Here is a 17,301-nt window from a genome sequence, read left to right as displayed (position 1 = left end):
CCAGCACAGAGAAAGGTGAAGGAATTCTTCTGAACCAATCCTTACTCTAGGCACCGCAAGATCTGGGCTAGCTTATTGGCTTTGCAAGAGGGTTGCTGTGTGACATTGGGTAAATGCCTTGCCCTCTCTGGGCCTTCGTTCGCTCATCTTTTAAAATAAGGTCATTGGATTGGATTGCCTGTAAGGTTCCTTCTAGCTCGGAGTTTCTAATGGAAGAGTGTGGGGTGGGGGTGGGGGGAGGCGGGACTTTACAATCCCCATTTTACAGAGAAGGCTATGGAGGACCAGCTAGCACTAGAACCCAGATGTCTTGGCTCCCAGCCCATAGCTCTTTCCTCGCAATCTCCAGGTCCCAAAATTCACGCTCCTCTTTTATTACGAAGCACAGTCTCCCCCTAACTTCACCCTGTGGGGCCTGGCGGCCTTAAATCTGGGGACTGCGATTGCGGCCCGGCCCCTGAAGTCTCTGAATTTCCCGGGCTCTATTATCACCATAAAGCAGAGGGAGGTGTCCGGAAAGATATTCAAATATATGCTAATTAATGCAAATAGAGCGAGCGGGATCTTGGGGAGAGGGCTCGAGGTGGGTTCAGCGGTAGAAGCCCCGCCCCGCCCCGCCTCGCCCCGCCCCCAGGAGCTCCGGATGCCTGATTTTCTGCTCAGGCGCGCTTCGGGGCAGCCCCGCTGCGTCCTGCGTCCTCTAGGGGTCCTTCGCAGAGGGCGGGGACTGGGGGGGCGGGCCTCGCGCGGCAAGATGGTAGCCGCGGCTGAGGAGGCTGAGGCGGCAGCACGGCCTGCGGGGCTCCGGAACCCCAAGAGGGAGCTGTAAGAGGGGCCGGCGGCGCCAGGCCCCGGCCCGGGCTGTGAGGACGGCGGTGGCGGTTGCGGCGGGGCCCCGGGACGATGCTGCGCTCCACCGGCTTTTTCCGGGCCATCGACTGTCCCTACTGGGCCGGGGCCGGCGCGGGGGCGTCCTGCTGCCGGAGGCCCTACTGCCACTTCCGGCACCGCGGCTCTGAGCGCGGCCCGGCCCGGGGTGAGGCGTCCGCAGCAGCCGCTAACGGCCCCGGTCCTGGCTGCGGGGGCGCGGCCCGGAGTGCGGGAGGTAAGGTCTGGCCTTGGCCCCGGTCCGGTCCGACCTCGGGTCAACCTCCTCCCTCTGCTTTCTCCCCCCCTCCCCTTTCTCTCCCTGTGTCATAGACCCTCCCCTTCCCCCGTTCTCCGTGTTGTCTCCCCTTCTCCATCTCTGTGACAGGTTCTCCCCTCCTTTTCTATCCCACCCTTGAGTCAAGTCCCCTCCCTCTTTGCCCTCCTTCCATCCCTGTGACAGCTCCTCATTCCTGTGTCGGGTCCCTCCATGTGACATTCCTCCCACCCCTGGATCAGGCTCTTTCTCCTCCCGCCCTCCTTGTGACAATCCCCCTCCCCCAGTCAGGCCCCTTCCCTCTTTCCCCTCCCTCCATTCTTGTGACACCCCCCCCTCCATCTCTGTGTCATCTCTCCCCTTCTTCCCTGTGTCAGGCCCCTCCCCTTCTCTCTCTCCGGTAATCCATATTTCAGGCCTCTTCCATCCATGTACTAGATTCCTTTTTCTATTTCCTGGTAGCTCTTTATCTCTTATCTATCTTTTTGCGGGGTTTCTTTCCCGCCCCTCTCCTCTGCTTCTTTACAGTCAGGTCTCTTTCTTCACTACCATCACTGGGAGAAGGCCCTATGTCTTTAACATATTTATTTGCAATTATTTATTGTTCTTCCTCCTCCAGTGCTAGGGGGATGCTAGGCTTAGGGAAGGAGACCACTCACAGCTTGAAGAAAGACAATGAACATCTGTTACTTAATTAATCCAGCACTTCCACTAAAGTAAAGATAGACTGCAGAGAAGGGGAGAAGCAGCAGACCTGAAGTAATTAGGGGAAGTTTCATGGAGAATTTGAACCAGGCCTTGGGGTGGATTTGTTTTGCTAGAGAGCAAGTTGCTTGAGGGGGTTTTCTTTTTTTGCGGGGCAGTGAGGGTTAAGTGACTTGTCCAGGGTCACAGTAAGTGTCAAGTGTTTGAGGTTGGATTTGAACTCAGGTCCTCCTGAATCCAAGGCCAGTGCTTTATCCACTTCGCCACTTAGCTGCCCTATTGAGGGGGTTTTCTTGAGGAGGTAAAGTGAAGACCTCCCAGAATGGGAAAGAACATAAACAAAAGCCCTAGACATGGTAGGATCATAGGGACCAGAAGTCACTTATACCATAAAACTTATTTACAGATGGGGAAACTGAAGTATGGAGAGGTTATATTACTTGGTCAAGGTCACACAAATAAATAAATGACAGAGGCAAGATTTGAACCCAGGTCCTTTGACTAAATCCAGCACGTATCACAAGGGACAAAAATGTCTTAAGGGACCATTTCATCATCTCCTGAGTGACACAATCACCTTCCTCGAACCCCAGTCAATAACAGCTGCATCCAATCATTCAAGGCCCTCATTTGCAAAAGACCTTTTCCCATTTTAGCCTCTTTTCTTTCTACTTCATGAATCCTCACATCTACAGAAAAGAAATACCTTCTGGCCTATATTGAAAAGCTAATCCAACTTCACTTTTGTTTTTAAAGAATACCTATTTCCCTTTGCTCCCTGTCACTGCCTTCCGTGACAGTTTTTAGTTCTCTGATGAGTTAGCTCTTACTACTTTGGTACCAGTTCCTTGTAATTCTTGTAATTCTTGGTGTTCCCCTTCACCACAACAAAGGACTGCCTTTCTTTGTTTCTAGTCGTCCAAGGGAATGAGTGTTACCTCTCCACCAGAGGGCCTTCTGGCTTGTATGTGGCAAGGCCAACTACTCCCCTCCATTTATCCCCAGCCTTTTCATCAGCTCCCTAATTTCCTATGCTTCTAGAAGTAAATAGTCTCCATTCATGATTGTGACTTTTTTTTTTTTACAGTAGCTCTGGAGTGAGTTGGAGATGGAAATGGAAAATGATCTCTCTTTATACATGACTTTATTAATTCTGTAACTTGTACAGTAGTACTTAAAAGCTAGCTCATTTACCTAAGTCAGTTTTGGGAAATATGGGGTTTTTTATACAGAGGGAGAATAGGATTTAACTCTTTAGCTCCAGAGGACAGAAGTAGGAGCAACGGATGGAAATTAATAAGGAGATTTTAGCTCAACATAAGGAAACCCAACATAAGGAAATGAGTTATTGGGTAGTAAATTTCTCCTTTCCCAGGTCTTTGAGCTTTAGCTGGATAATCACTTATTGAAGATTATGTAGAAAGGATTCATATTTTAGGTAGGAGTTGGAGGAGTTACACTCAAATCCCTTTAAGTGCTACAGATAAATCCTAGAAGCCTGAAATTTAACCTATGCAGAACCCACTGATAGAGAATATTTTGTTTAGGTGCCACTGTATGGTTTGCCATATGAATGTTTAACCCCCTGGCATATGGTCAGTTAATCCTGTTGACAAAGATAACTTGGTATTAGAGCAACTGGAAATAGGTGTATTTGTACCAGTTAACTCGAGTTACTTCATAAAATTTTTCTCAAAGTTTAATGAGAAAATGCTGATATTCTGTGGGATAGCTTCCTGGAATAGTCAGGACTTCTGATTTCTCAGTGTTTCTTCCTTGGTGTCCTTAGGAATAGACATAGGGGTGACTAGCCCCAGGGCCAGTTGAGCAAAAGCAGTGATAATTTAGTGTGCAGTCCATATTTAAATGTCATCCCTTGTCATGCAAGCTACAAGCCAGAATCAGACATTCCTCCTGTGCTTGCTGTTTTTCTTGTCTTTGTGCAAGTTGTCAGGCCAGTGATTCATTCGGTCAAGTTCTTGGCCTCCTGGTTGTCCATTTGTGATTCTGTGGTGTTACAGGCTTTTAGGATTTCCATTCACTCTTTTTTTTTTTTTAAAGTGAGGCAATTGGGGTTAAGTGACTTGCCTAGGGTCACACAGCTAGTAAATGTTAAGTGTCTGAGGCTGGATTTGAACTTAGGTCCTCCTGAATCCAGGGCCGGTGCTCTATCCACTGCGCCACCTAGCTGCCCCCATCCACTCTTAATTATGAACAGCTAAAGCCCTATCCCTGAACTACAAGGTAGGTTTTACATGAAGATCTCTGAATCACAGGAATATTACCAATACCAGTCACTTGGGTAGTAACATTCCGAGAAGTCAAGATGTTCTGTTGAAAGCAGTGTTTCCATGGTTTTTTTTGCATCTCTTTTCCCCTGTGTGAAGATTTGGTATGTACATTTAAAGGTTCGGCCATGTATATGCAACCTTTAAGACAGCACTGATTGAGATTAAGTAGTGCTTTGTTCTTTTATGTTATAGTTCTTTGAATATGTGTCTTCCCTTTCCAAAGCTACGGCTCCCTAAAGGCAGAAAACAAGTCTTAAATATTTATCCCTGCCCTGCCTTTCTCTCTCCTATCTCCCTCCCCTCCCCCGAAAACAAACTAGTTACTTAATAAATGTTCATTTAAATCAGTTGTCATTTTAAAAAGTATCTGGGGTGTAGAACTGATAGATCCTGATTTCTGAAAGGCTTTGAGGGTAAGAGCACAACTACTGCTATTTTTTTACCAAGTCAGAGGCTTAGGATATGGCCCAGTAATAGATGGTGTATCTATTGCCTACCTGTAGGGAAGCTCATCACCAGAATGGGACCCAGCTACCCTAGGGCGGAGGGGAGGAGAGTTCATGGTGGACCAGGTGCCTTTGATAGTCTATGCCATGTGGCTAGAATGGGTGCCTGGTGCTCTAAAGATTCACACACTTTCCTCACCACAGCCTGGTGAAGGAGGGACTACAAATAGTGTTCTCATTTTGTAGAAGGAAAATGAGACTCAGGTAAATTGACCTGTTCAGGGTCACAAGTCAGATATGCTAACCACCTCGTAAGCGTCCACAGGCAGTATGTATCATTGCATGGGGTCTTTGACATAAAATCTGACAGTAGATGTGGGTAAATGAGTCAACAGGCATTTATTAAGAGTTCCAAGCACTGTGCTCGCTTTGGGATTACTAAGACAAATGTGAAGCAGCCCCTGCTCTTGAGGAATTTACAATCTAGCCACAGGATCCATGTGCACATGGAGTTATATATACAAAGTAGTTTTTTGGAGAAAAATACTGGGTAGAATCAGTAAAGCTTTTATGTGAAAAGGTGGTACTTGAGTGAGCTAAGCCTTGAAAGAAGCTAGGGATTCTCAGATGAGGAGGGAGTACCTTCCAGGCATGAGGGACAGCCTGGGTAAAGGCATGGAGGTGGGAGGCAAGGCTGTGTGTAAAGAATGGCAAGAAGGCCAGTTTAACTGGTTCAGGGTGTGGAAAGGGGAGTAACTTAGAATGAAGCTGAAAAAGTAGCCTGGAGCTGGAAAAGGTTTTTAATGCCCAGTAGAGAGCAGTTTGTATTTGATTGCAGAATCCATAGGGAACCAGTGGAATTTGCAGAGGGGAATGACACGAATCTGCGCTTTAGGAAAATCACTGGTAGCTGTGGAGAGGGTGGCATGGAGTGAGGAAAGACTTGAGGCAGGAAGACTAATTAGGAGGCTACCTGGGCTCGTGGCTGTGAGAGAGGAAAGAGGCTGAAGTGGACAGATGATAGAATTCGACTAGCTATATTACAAAGGTAACTCAGTCTTCCTTGGTGAAATGTGGCTCACAGTGAATGAGCTCTGCCTTGCTAGATGCACGACAGCAATATGTGGGTTCAGTTATAAACAAATACCTCCTGTTTTCTCCTGGCCTTCTGGCTGCATGATGAGGATCACTGTGGGGCAGCATCATCCATGTGGTAGAAAGACCAGTCCCTTTGGAGTCAGAAAACCTGGGTTTGAATTTTGATTTTGCTCCTACTGCTGGTCTTCGTGTCCTTGGACAGCTTACAACCTCAGGCATCAGTTTCCTCATCTTTAAATGACCTTTAGGATTCCTTCTAGCTCTAAATTATAATCATGTTACTTCTCTTGGCCTCTGTTTCCCCCTCTTTAAAATGACAGTATTGAACGACAGAAACTCAAAAGACCTCTAACTCCTTCTGAGGGTCTGAAAGAAGCACTGCCACTTCTAACATGTTAACATTTTATCCTTTATTGTTCCACAGTTTGAGAGAGCCTACTGTTATAAAGTCTGAAGCTTCATGTTCTTGTTTTCTTGGAAATTAGAGAGCTAATTTCAAAGCAGAGGTTTCTAATTTCAAAGATGAAGAATTCTGGGACATTTGGCCCGTATTTGACATTATAAATCCTGAAAAATACATCATTTTGTGGGCTGTTGGACAGATTGTTTGTGTATGGATAAACCACTTTTGTTGTAAATTAGAATGATCTTAGAAGACAGATGTTTTGATGTAAATTTAAAAATTGAGCCTATGAAGAAGGGAATGAATGTCTTAGTCATAGATATGTTTATGTACTTCATGCAAGGCCCTTTACTCAGTGCTGTGAGGGTTCTGAAGAAATTCCACATGTCTTGGGTTTGCTACTGTAATGATTGGAATGACGCCACCTACTGGAGACTTGCTGTGGGAAAGCTCCACCATGAGGAGCCATTTTCCTCATGGTGGAGCTTTCCCACAGCAAGTCTCCAGTAGGTGGCGTCATTCCAATCATTACACTCTCAAGGATCTCACCGTTTAGTTGGGGAGACAGGAGAGATTTCAGTTTAACAAAAGGAAGAACTTAATAATTAGCCCTGTGCAGTAGTGGAGTGCCTCTATACAACTAGATGTGTTCATGTGAGGCTCTGTGGCTATTTGAGGACTGATTGTTGAGGGTCATGCTTCAGGTAAGGATTTGGCTAGACTCCTTCCTGGGTCTCAGGTACTTCTGTTTAAAAAAAAAATGGGGACTAGACTAAATGATTTTTAAGGTTTAGCTCTGACATTCTGTGGAATTCATTGACTTCTTTTTGGCATCACTACCCTGGAATCCTTCTGTCCAGGAAAGTGAAGGAGGGTGAGTATCCAACCAGTGGAAAATAGCTTTTTTTCTCTTAAGATACTTTTCAGAATTGCTCTGAGACTGGGGGCAGGGTATGGGGAACAGAACCTCCGAGGTTCTACATTTAGCAGAAAATAGCTGGCTGCCTGTCAGTGATGTGACTCGTTTAAGAACACATTGCTTTACTGAATTTGTGGCATATAGTTAGGGGGTTTTCACTGGGGGTAGTATGATTTCTTCTCAAAATTGTGTTAGGGTTTTTTCAGAGACCAACAAAAACAGTTTACTGAGATTTAATACTTTCTAATTGAAGATGAATTGTGAGTCTTCTCAAAGTGATTAGACTAGTATCAGTAAAGGGTTAAAAACCAAAAAAAACCCCAAAGCCCAAAGGAAACATGCCAACGACTGGAACTTAGGACATTTGAAGATTTTAGAAATGGGTGACTTTATACTTTGAGTAATGGTTTAAGTTGGGAATCTTTATCTGATTTCTGATGCTACCTGTATTCCATTTCCCAGTGTGCTGGGGGTGGGGGTGGGGTCAGGAAGTCAGGAAGAGCCAAGAGACTAGGACCAGGCTGTGGTTGCTTCTAGTAGTAGCAGGAAGTGATTGAGGGGACTCTCTAGGAAACAGAGGAGCCTTAACCATAGCTTGTAAACATACCTCCCCCAAATCTGCATAGCCAAGTTAATCCTTTGTAGAAACTGACATATTATTTGTCCTTCTCTAGCACATGCAGGATGCCCTTGGCTGCTTCAACCATGCCATTCGGAAAGGCTTGGGAATTCTTACACTGAAGATCAGTAAAATAAAAAAATCAATTTCACATGTAATGCTGCTGAGAGATGACCTTCAGGTGAACGGTTCTTCACTCTCTGATGTGTCTTCTGGTCACCACAGATTTGTTTGCTAATAGGAGTTGAAATTCTCAAGAGCTGATTCTCTAAGAGGCCCTGACTCTGCATCAGTATGTACAACCATCATTCACCTTACAACTCACAGAAACAATATCTCATTTAATTTCAGTGTCACACATTTTGAATTTGCTTTTCCAGAAAGTCAAGAAATACATATATTTCAGTTGAATTGGCTATTAAAATGTCCTTCAGTTAGAGGCAGAGAACACTGGACTAGAAATCGGGAAATGTGGCTTCTAGTCCTGGCTTTGCCATATAATAGCTGTATGTCAGGGGACAAGTAGCTTTTCCTACTCTGGGCTTCACTTCTTAATCTGTCAGCTCTAATATCTAAGATATGTTCCAGCTCTAATAGTCTATGGTTCTAGGTAGCCTTTTGCCTTGGATGGTTTTATTTTAGGCCATTATGGAGTTAATAAGCTGGACTTAGATATTTGAAATAATGAGAGTTCTACATGTGGAAGGGCTAGCCTGGTTTAAAACCCCCCACTTAATTTGGAGTCAGATGATCTGTGTTTGAATCACAGTTATTACGTGCTACCTGTATAATCTAGAGGAAGTTATTTCTCTTTAGGCTTCAGTTTCCACATCTCTAAAATGAGGGGGTTGGACTAGATGAATTCTTAGGTCCCTCCTAGTTATGAGACTATAACCATAGATGCAGTCTAATCCAATCATTACTCAGAATGTGAATAATTTTACAAAGCCTCCCTCACAGGTGGCTCTCTAGCTTCCGAGTTAGCACCTCTCAACCACTCCACTGCTGGACAGCTCTGAGAGTTAGACATTTCCTAAATTGAACTGAAATCTGGCTTCCTGTAATTGCCCCCTGTGGTTTTAGTTATTCCTTCGGGAGCCAGGCAAAAGAAAATATAATTAATCCCTTTTCCATGTGATAATGCTTTAGATTTTTGAACTGACTAGCAAACATGTTCCTGTTAGTTCTTCTCTGATAGAGATTGTTTATATCTTCATACTGCTTCACATATTTCAGAATGCTTTTCTGTACATCAAATTATTTGAAAATCATTACATACTTGAAACTAAAAACTGCTGGGTTAGCATATATTTCATTCAGTAAACCCATATTGAGCAATACCTGTGTGCTAGGGAAGGCCCTAACCCATAGAATGTCAGAGCTGGAAGGGACCTTAGAGATTACTCTAAATCGCCTTATATTTTGGAAAACTAATGTTCAGTGAGGGGATCTTGTCCCAGGTCATATGATGATGAGTGGCCAAGCTGGAACTGTGCCTAGGCCTCCAGACTCCCAGTCAAGTGTCCTTTCCTTTTACACTGCACTGCCTTCTGATGCTATTCTAGGGAGGAGAGATTGTGTGAAGTCATAGTTGATCCATTGTTTTATCTGCTTGCTCTTACTTCTGGCAAGTGACATTTTATCGTAACTTATCAACATTTTGGACCTAAAAACGAGTTCCTTAAGAAGCCTGATTTGCTTGGTCCCAAGTACTCTCTTTGTATAAGTATTTCCTTTTTCCATAGATAGGAAGCATTTATAATCATAGACTCACAGAGCTGGAGGGCCCTTAGAAGTCATCTAGTCCAACCCCTTGCCTGATGGATGAGTCCCCTCTACAGCATCTCTCTGCTCTGCTTACGGCCATCCACTTTCTGCTTGAACACTTCCACCAGTGAAAGGCTTTTGTCACAGCACCCAGCACATGATGTTAAGTAATAAAAATCAATGATTTCGATCTTGGCTTCTGGGCTTTTTTTTAGGGGAGTGGGGAAGCATTAACAAATCAGAACCATGCATCTGAACATGATGCTGCCTGTTCTTTTTAAACTATTGGCTGACTAGGTTCAAGGCAGGACCACCTACAGTCCTGAGGAGGGGTAGAAAAGGGGATGCCAAAGTTGGCTGCAAAAAGATCTGACCCTGAGCTTGGCTGAGTGATCCTGGAAAAGTGCTTCCCTTCTCTAAGCCTCAGTGTCTTCTGTAAAAAAGGGGATAACCCAGATGACTGTGTGGTGCATTGAATTTGGAGTCAGGAGAGAGCTAGGTTGGAATCTCATACTGATCTGATACATGACCCTGAGGAAGCCATTCACCTCACCTTTCTGAGTCTCAGTTCCTTCATCTGTATAAATCACTGCTGGCATTGAGCAGTAGCTGTCTCAAAGGGTTGTAAGGAAAGCACTTTGCAAACTTTGAAGTGTCTTCTAAATGCCTGTTTTTAGGAAGAAGGATGTGAACTCTGAGAGCAGCACAGAACACTGGACTTGCCTTAGGTGTTCAAGTTTCTGTCCCATTTTGGTACTGGGGGGAAGGGTAGAGGGGCAACTCATTTTTATCTTTTGAGCCTTGTCCTTTTCGGTAATATGGAGCTAGTAGTATTTGCCAGTGTGCATCCCAGGGAAGGAAGAAAAGAGCTTTAAAAGTGGTTAAGTCTCTCTCTGATTCAAATCATAGGTTCTGGAGAACTTTGTGTACCTGTGAAAAAGACCCTTTTCCCTGTTATTTCTATGGAAAAGCTGCTTCTCTTAGTATTTTATAAATGTGAAGTCATAACCATGTAGGCATTGGCCCCTAGAAAGAGAAAAGGGCACCCTTGTTACCAAGAGGTTTACTGCTTACTCAAATAAGTGGAAAAAGTAGAAGAAAGTAGGGTTAATACCATAAGATTTTTTTGTTTTTTTGTTTTTTTGTTTTTTGCGGGGCAATGGGGGTTAAGTGACTTGCCCAGGGTCACACAGCTAGTAAGTGTCAAGTGTCTGAGGCCGGATTTGAACTCAGGTACTCCTGAATCCAGGGCCAGTGCTTTATCCACTGCGCCACCTAGCTGCTCCCCCTACCATAAGATTTGACAGTGATTTATAGTTTCTAAAGCCTTTTTTTTAACCTAAGATGATTGGATCAGGTGACTTAAAGAGATGATAGAAATTTCTAATTCAGCACCCTGATTTTATACAGGGATAACTCCAGTCTTAAAGTCTTCTTACCTCCAGAGGTCAAGTCACTTGCCAGTAGTCACATGGCTAATAAGTGGCAGAGCGAGCCAAATCTAGTGTTCTTTTCACTTTCCCATAGTGCCTCATGAACTCTCATTTGAGCCTCTTCACACCCCTGAAAGGGTCAGCCCAAGGCCCTTGTGATAACATCGAGCATTTTATATAGTGCTTTAGATTTAGAGGTAGGTGCTATTGTTATCCCCATTTTACAGTTGAAACTGAGGCAGACAAGTTAAGTGACTTACCCAGAGTCATAGCTAGAAAGTGAAGTCAGATCTGAACTTAAGTCTTCCTCACTCCAGGCCCAGAGCTCTAGGTATTGCACAACCATAACTGCCTCTATATGATCATAGTACCTGGTGCTTTCTGTTTAAAAGAAAAACTAAAGTGTTTTTCTCTTTTCCACCTTTTATCAGAAAGGATAGGAATAGGAGGTAAGAACTGGGCAGGTGACCTAAGAAATGGATTTTCATATTTGAAACTGAAAATGCATTTAAATCCCCAAACCTTGAATTTTCTTGAGCTTTTGGAGCCTTTGAACACTGTTGAACTTGTGTAGTTGGAGTGTAAGCTCTGTGGGGGCCTGGGGGGAAGGAAAGGGGGTGGGTGGGTCCATGTTTGATGTCTCTTTGGATCTTTCTAAGTAGTCCCAATAGGGTCTTGCACAGATTGGGGAACTAAATGTAGGTATTTGTCTATTATATCATCAGACTAAGGTCTATGAAGGCAGAGACTTATCTAAACTTGTTTTATCTTCCCCCATTATAGTGCTAGTTGATTAGTTGAAATACCTCTGTGGAACTAGCAGAGCAGGGATGATTATCTCCAGTTTTTAGATGTTGAAACAGGCCCAGTAGGAAATTGACTTACTTAAGGTCACACAATAAGTGGTGGTGACAATACTGGTAGATCACAGCTTTTCTCACTACATCTTTAGTTATCTTCTCACTGAACCACACATTATGGGTAGTATCCTTGACTAGGAGCCTGTGGACAATAGTTCTAGCCCCACTAAGTCCATGTGTTTTTGAATACAGCCTTCCTGGCCCTCAGTTTCCTTATCTGTAAGATGGGCCTAATAATAGCTATTTCTATTGTAAAGGATGTTAAGGCGATGAAATACCCTGATGGTGGTAATTTTATAAATGGAATACATTGTCACATGGCATTGTTGTGCTCAACAGGGACAGCCACTTAATAGGTACTTATTAAATATTTGTTAAATCTGTAAATTAGTATTTAAAGATGCTGGAGTTTTTTTTTTTTTTTAAACTCTAGGGGGTAACAATTTAAATAAAACTACAGAGTGTTAGAACTAGAACATTGACTGTCAGGCTAGAAGGGTCATTTGACAAATAAGGATATTGCCCAGAGAGGGAGAGGAGGCCCAAAGTCACTTGGCTATTTGTTGGCAGGTTTAGGACTAAGAGGCTAAGTCTTTTAACTCTCACAACACCAGTCACTTGTGTACTATAAACCACACTTCCTACTCTGTGACCAGTTCCTTATTACTAACAACACATCTTTAATAATACCTAAAAACTGGTAAACATTATTAAGCGTGACACATGCACTTTGCTGCATATGACACAGATGAAATCCTGGACATTAACAACACTGGCCCAAGGGGCACATCTGAAAATAGGCTGATGGATCCTAAAAACAAGGCTTTGGCCTGCCAACTTCCTCTTGCCTCCTTTTGTTTGTAAGTAGTTTTATTATTTCGAGTGACTAACTTGTGGAGTACTAGCTTGCATTCTGTGACTGTTTTAGGATATAGATTATTTCGCTTTATCAGAGAGCTGAACTAGGACCATTGGGTAGAAGTTACAGGAAACAGATTTCAGCTAATTATAAGGAAAACCTTAACAATTCACATCAACAATGTAATGAGCTATCACTGGAGACCTTTAAACAAGGGTCAGATGAGCATTTCTCAGAAATATTGTAGAATGGATTCCCAAGTTGGAGTTGCTGCCCTCCAAAGTACCTTCTTGCTCTAGGTTGCTTTGCTTTGTACCAAGAAGATGGTAAGCATCTTCAAGATTGGGACTGATTTTCATCTTTGTATCCCCCTATTAACAGTGCCCTTATAGATTCATGTTTGCTGAGTGGAATTCATACTACATTTTAAATTAAATGGACTTTTGTGAGCTGACCTGACAGCCTAACTGCCATTTACAAAACTTTATTCTATGAGAAAAAGTGTTCCATTATAAGATTACTGATTTATACTATTGAGACATAGCCTGTTGCTAAGCTAAGGACTGCCTGTAATAATGATGGATTTGCAGTGATGGCCAGTTTCCCTGGTGGCCAAAGTCTGAGGTCAGAGTTCATTACTTGGGACTGATTTTTGGGAAACAAAGAAGCATGCTTACCTCAAGATGCCATCTTAGTCTTACTTTCAAGCCAGCTGGCCCAGGTACAAGTATTGTTTGGCAATAATTCATCTGTTAAAGATTGAGAAAGGTAAAGGTTGATTTTTTTCTTTGTGTTGGCTGGACGGGACCTTAGTTGCCATCTAGTCTCCTCTCATTTTACAGACAATGCAGTTGAGTCCCATAGCTGAGTCCCATGTGACTTACTTAAGGTCATATAGTGGTAAACACAGGTTTTTCGATTCCTTGCCTTTTGACTCCTTTCCATTGTATTCATTTAAAGCATCATGAATACTATTGAGTTTTCTAGGTCCCTTCTGTCTAGGAAATTCTGATTCTATCACAGTACAAAATCATATTAACCAGTTATTGGTTTTGATATCTCTTATTGAACGATAGTGGAAAGAGCTCTGGGCTTGAGTAAAGGAGACCTGGCTTTTAATTTTGGGTTTGCCACTTTCTAGTGGTGTGACCCTGGGCAAATCAAATTCACCTCTCTTAGCCAGAATTTACACGTTTGTAAACTAGATAACTGTGAAGAAAGCATTTTGTAAACCTTAAAACACCATAGAACTAAATGTGCCATTATCTAGAGGTGGCTGCTTCCGGGTAATAGAATAAATTAAGCACCTACTATGCTTAAGGCACCAGGGAAAACCACAAACAAAACAGTTCTTGCCCTCAATGATACAAATGAATATAGAGCATTTTAATGTTTACAGCATTTTATATATACTGTCTGACTTATTTATGGTCATAAAGCTGCTAAGTGTTGGAGGCAGGATTAGAACCTCCAGAGTATATGTCTAGCATTCTTTTCACTGTGCCCCATTGCCTCTCCTAAAGGAGCTTCCATTCTGTTGGGGAAAATATGGCATGTACAAGGTAGCAAGCAAAAGGAGGGAGGGTCACAGAGGAATCAGCTTCAGAGTGGAGCTTTCAGCTACCGGCAAGGTGAAATTCAAGGTCAAGGAGTGCATCCAGACATGTGGGATGGTTTGTGTGGATGCACAAAGGTGTCCAGAGAACAGTTAAACAGGTAGCCTGAATTGGCAGGATCGTAAAGGCAATATGAAATCAAGCTGAAAAAATGGTTTGGAGTCAGATTTGGGAGAGCCTTAGATTTCAAGCTGAGGATTTTGCATTGTGCCATAAAAGTAATGGGAATCACTGCAAAGAAGTGACATATATGGTCAGAACTGTGCTTTACAAAGATGATTTTCAGTGTTGTGAAGATTAGTCTGGAGAGGGAAGAAAATAGATAAAACAGGAGGCTATTACGTTGGGTCCAGATGAAAGCAAATGAGAGTCTAAACTAGGTGATAGTTGTGAATGGAGAGGAAAGGACAGATTTGAGAGATGGAGATGAATCTACAGGACATAGCCATTGCTGGGATGTTGGGGAAGAGGGAAGAGCCAAAATGACATTAAGCTTATAAATTTGGGTGACTGGGAATGTAGTGGTAGCCTAAGCAGAAACAGGAGAGAAGGGCAGGTTTAAGGAAATCATTATTTCTATTTCAAAATGTTGAGTTTGACGTTATGGGACATTTTTGCCCCGTAGACAATTGTATATGTGGTGATGGGATTCATGAGAGAATAGAGATAGATATAGTTTGGGGAGTCATCTGCTTAGGGGTGATGATTGAACAACAAAAAACTGTAGGAAATCATTAAAACATACTGATTGAGTCTACTACAAATTTGTCTATTCTCAATGGGGCCTTTCCTGAGCAAGGCAATTCTTTTACAGATCCCTGAGTCACTATCCTACTTTCCACAGTGGCTTTTCCAAACATTTTTTCATGCTCAGACTTTGAATGGTTCCCCCTCCCCCTTCTCTCTCAGCTGAGATCCTTGACTCATATTTCACTGAAAAAATTGAGGCCATTCATTGAGAGCTCCCTTGTCTTTGTATTTCATTTTTACATCATTTGGATCTGCCACTGCCTCCTTCTTTGCCTGTCTTCCATGACAGGCTGATACTTTTACATGCACATCCTATTTTCCCCAGCAGATTTCCCCCTTTATCTTTCTCCTCCCCCCTTTCCCCCATCTTCAGTCTCTCCTTGTCTTGTGGCTGCTCACCTGCTACCTACAAACATGCCTTCCCCAATCCTCAAGAAACTCTCATTTGATCCAGCCATCCCCATTAACTATCTTTCCATATCTTTTCTCCCTCTTTTGGCTAAACTCATGGAGAAGACTGACTATAATTGGTGCCTTCACTTCTCTTACTCTCTTAACTTTCAGCAGTCTGTCTTTTGACTTCCATCATTCCACTGAAACTGCTCTCTACAAAGATACCAGTCATCTGTTAATTGCCAATCCTAGGTAAACAGGAAAAAAAATTGAGTGATGTTAAAAGGTTAAACTGCTTATATTTTTCTATGGAAAGATGATACATCTAACTCATAAGAAATTTCTCAGTATTAGGATAGACGATAGAAATAAATTTAGACAGAGGGCACAGGTGGGAATTGATTATGAAGGGATGATATCTGTAAAGCATTTATTATCTTTTTTTTGCGTGTGTGTGGGATGGTTGGAGTTGGGTGACATGCCTGGGGACGAGCAGTGGGTGAGTGTCTAGTGACTGGGGCCAATTTGGGCTCTGGTCCTCCTGGGTCCAGGGTGAGTGCTTTGTCTACTGTGTCACCTAGCTGCCCCATGATGACATCTTTAGGATAAAATTGAGGGGTGAGAGTACTGCACTGGGGGAGGGGGAAGGGGAGAGGTAGAATGGGGTAAAATCCCACATGAAAGGAACAGGAAAGGGTTTGTGTAGTAAGGGGAGAGATGGGGGAGGATGGGGCAGTGAATGAACCTCACATCAGAACTGGCTCAAAGACCTTAACATACACATCCAATTGGGTGGAGTAATCTATCTTTTTTTTTTTTTAGGGAGGCAATTGGGGTTAAGTGACTTGCCCAGGGTCACACAGCTAGTAAGTGTTAAGTGTCTGAGGCCAGATTTGAACTCAGGTACTCCTGACTCCAGGGCCGGTGCTCTATCCACTGGGCCACCTAGCTGCCCCGGAGTAATCTATCTTAAACCAGAAGGAAAGTAGGAGGGGTAGGGGATAAGGAAGGAGGGGTGAAAGAAGGGAGGGCAGAGTGGGGGAGGGGGCAGTCAGAAGCAAATCCCTTTTGAGGAGGGATAGGATGAAAGAAGATGAGGAAGGGAATAGGATGGAGGAAAACAGGTGTTTTTGCTTTCTTTTTTTTTTTTTTGGTGAGGCAGTTGGGGCTAAGTGACTTGCCCAGGGTCACACAGCTAGTAAGTGTTAAGTGTCTGAGGCCAGATTTGAACTCAGGTACTCCTGAATCTAGGGCTGGTGCTCTATCCACTGCGCCAACTAGCTGTCCCAAAACCAGTTAACAATAGCAACTGTGAAAAAGAGAAAAGGAAAAAAAATTGTATAAAAAACATTTATGGCAACTCTTTGTGGTGGCTAAGAATGGGAGATCAAGGGAATGTCCATCAGTTGGGGAATGACTGAAAAAGTTGTGATATGTGATTGTGGTAGAATATTTTTGTGCTGTGGGAAATGGCGAGCAGGATGTTTTTGGAAAAACCTGGAAAGATGTATATGAACTGATGTATAGTGAAGTGAGCAGAAGCAGGAGGACATTGTGCACAGTGACAGCATTAGTGTTCTGTGAGCAATACAGTGATCCAGGATAATCCCAAAGGATTAATGATAAAGCATACTATCCACCTCCAGAGAAAGATGAACACAGACTGAAGCATGTTACTTTGCATTTCCTTTTTTTTTTAACTTGTCTTTTTATATAAAATGACTAATATGGTAATGTTTTACATAATTGAACCTATATCTGATTGCTCACCACCGCTGGGAGGGGGGCGGGAATGAGAGAGGGATAGAATTTGGAACTCAAAAGTTTAAATAAATAAATAAACAAATGTTGGGAGAGCGGAAAAAAATTGTCAATCCTAATGGCCTTTTCTCAATTCTTATCCCTCTAGAGCACTCTGTAGCCTTTCATGTTGATCAGCCTTTTTTCCTTGATATTCTCTTCCCTCTAAGTTTTCATGACCCTGCTCTTCCCTGGTTC

At 43.1% G+C, this 17,301-nt stretch overlaps 1 protein-coding gene across 1 annotated transcript in view; it reads left to right on the top strand.

Moving 5' to 3' along the window:
* The first annotated feature begins 736 nt into the window (after nucleotides 1–736).
* REXO1 (RNA exonuclease 1 homolog) overlaps nucleotides 737–17,301 on the top strand; it is a 115,918-nt gene continuing 99,353 nt past the window's right edge. Inside the window, 1 exon segment of the mRNA XM_044004192.1 lies at nucleotides 737–1,105. Within this exon segment, the coding sequence (XP_043860127.1) occupies nucleotides 904–1,105 (202 nt within the window). The 5' untranslated portion in view covers nucleotides 737–903.

This window comes from Dromiciops gliroides, chromosome 1, assembly GCF_019393635.1.
Source record: "Dromiciops gliroides isolate mDroGli1 chromosome 1, mDroGli1.pri, whole genome shotgun sequence".
NCBI lineage: Eukaryota > Metazoa > Chordata > Mammalia > Microbiotheria > Microbiotheriidae > Dromiciops > Dromiciops gliroides.
This window is presented reverse-complemented; position numbering and strand designations above follow the sequence as displayed.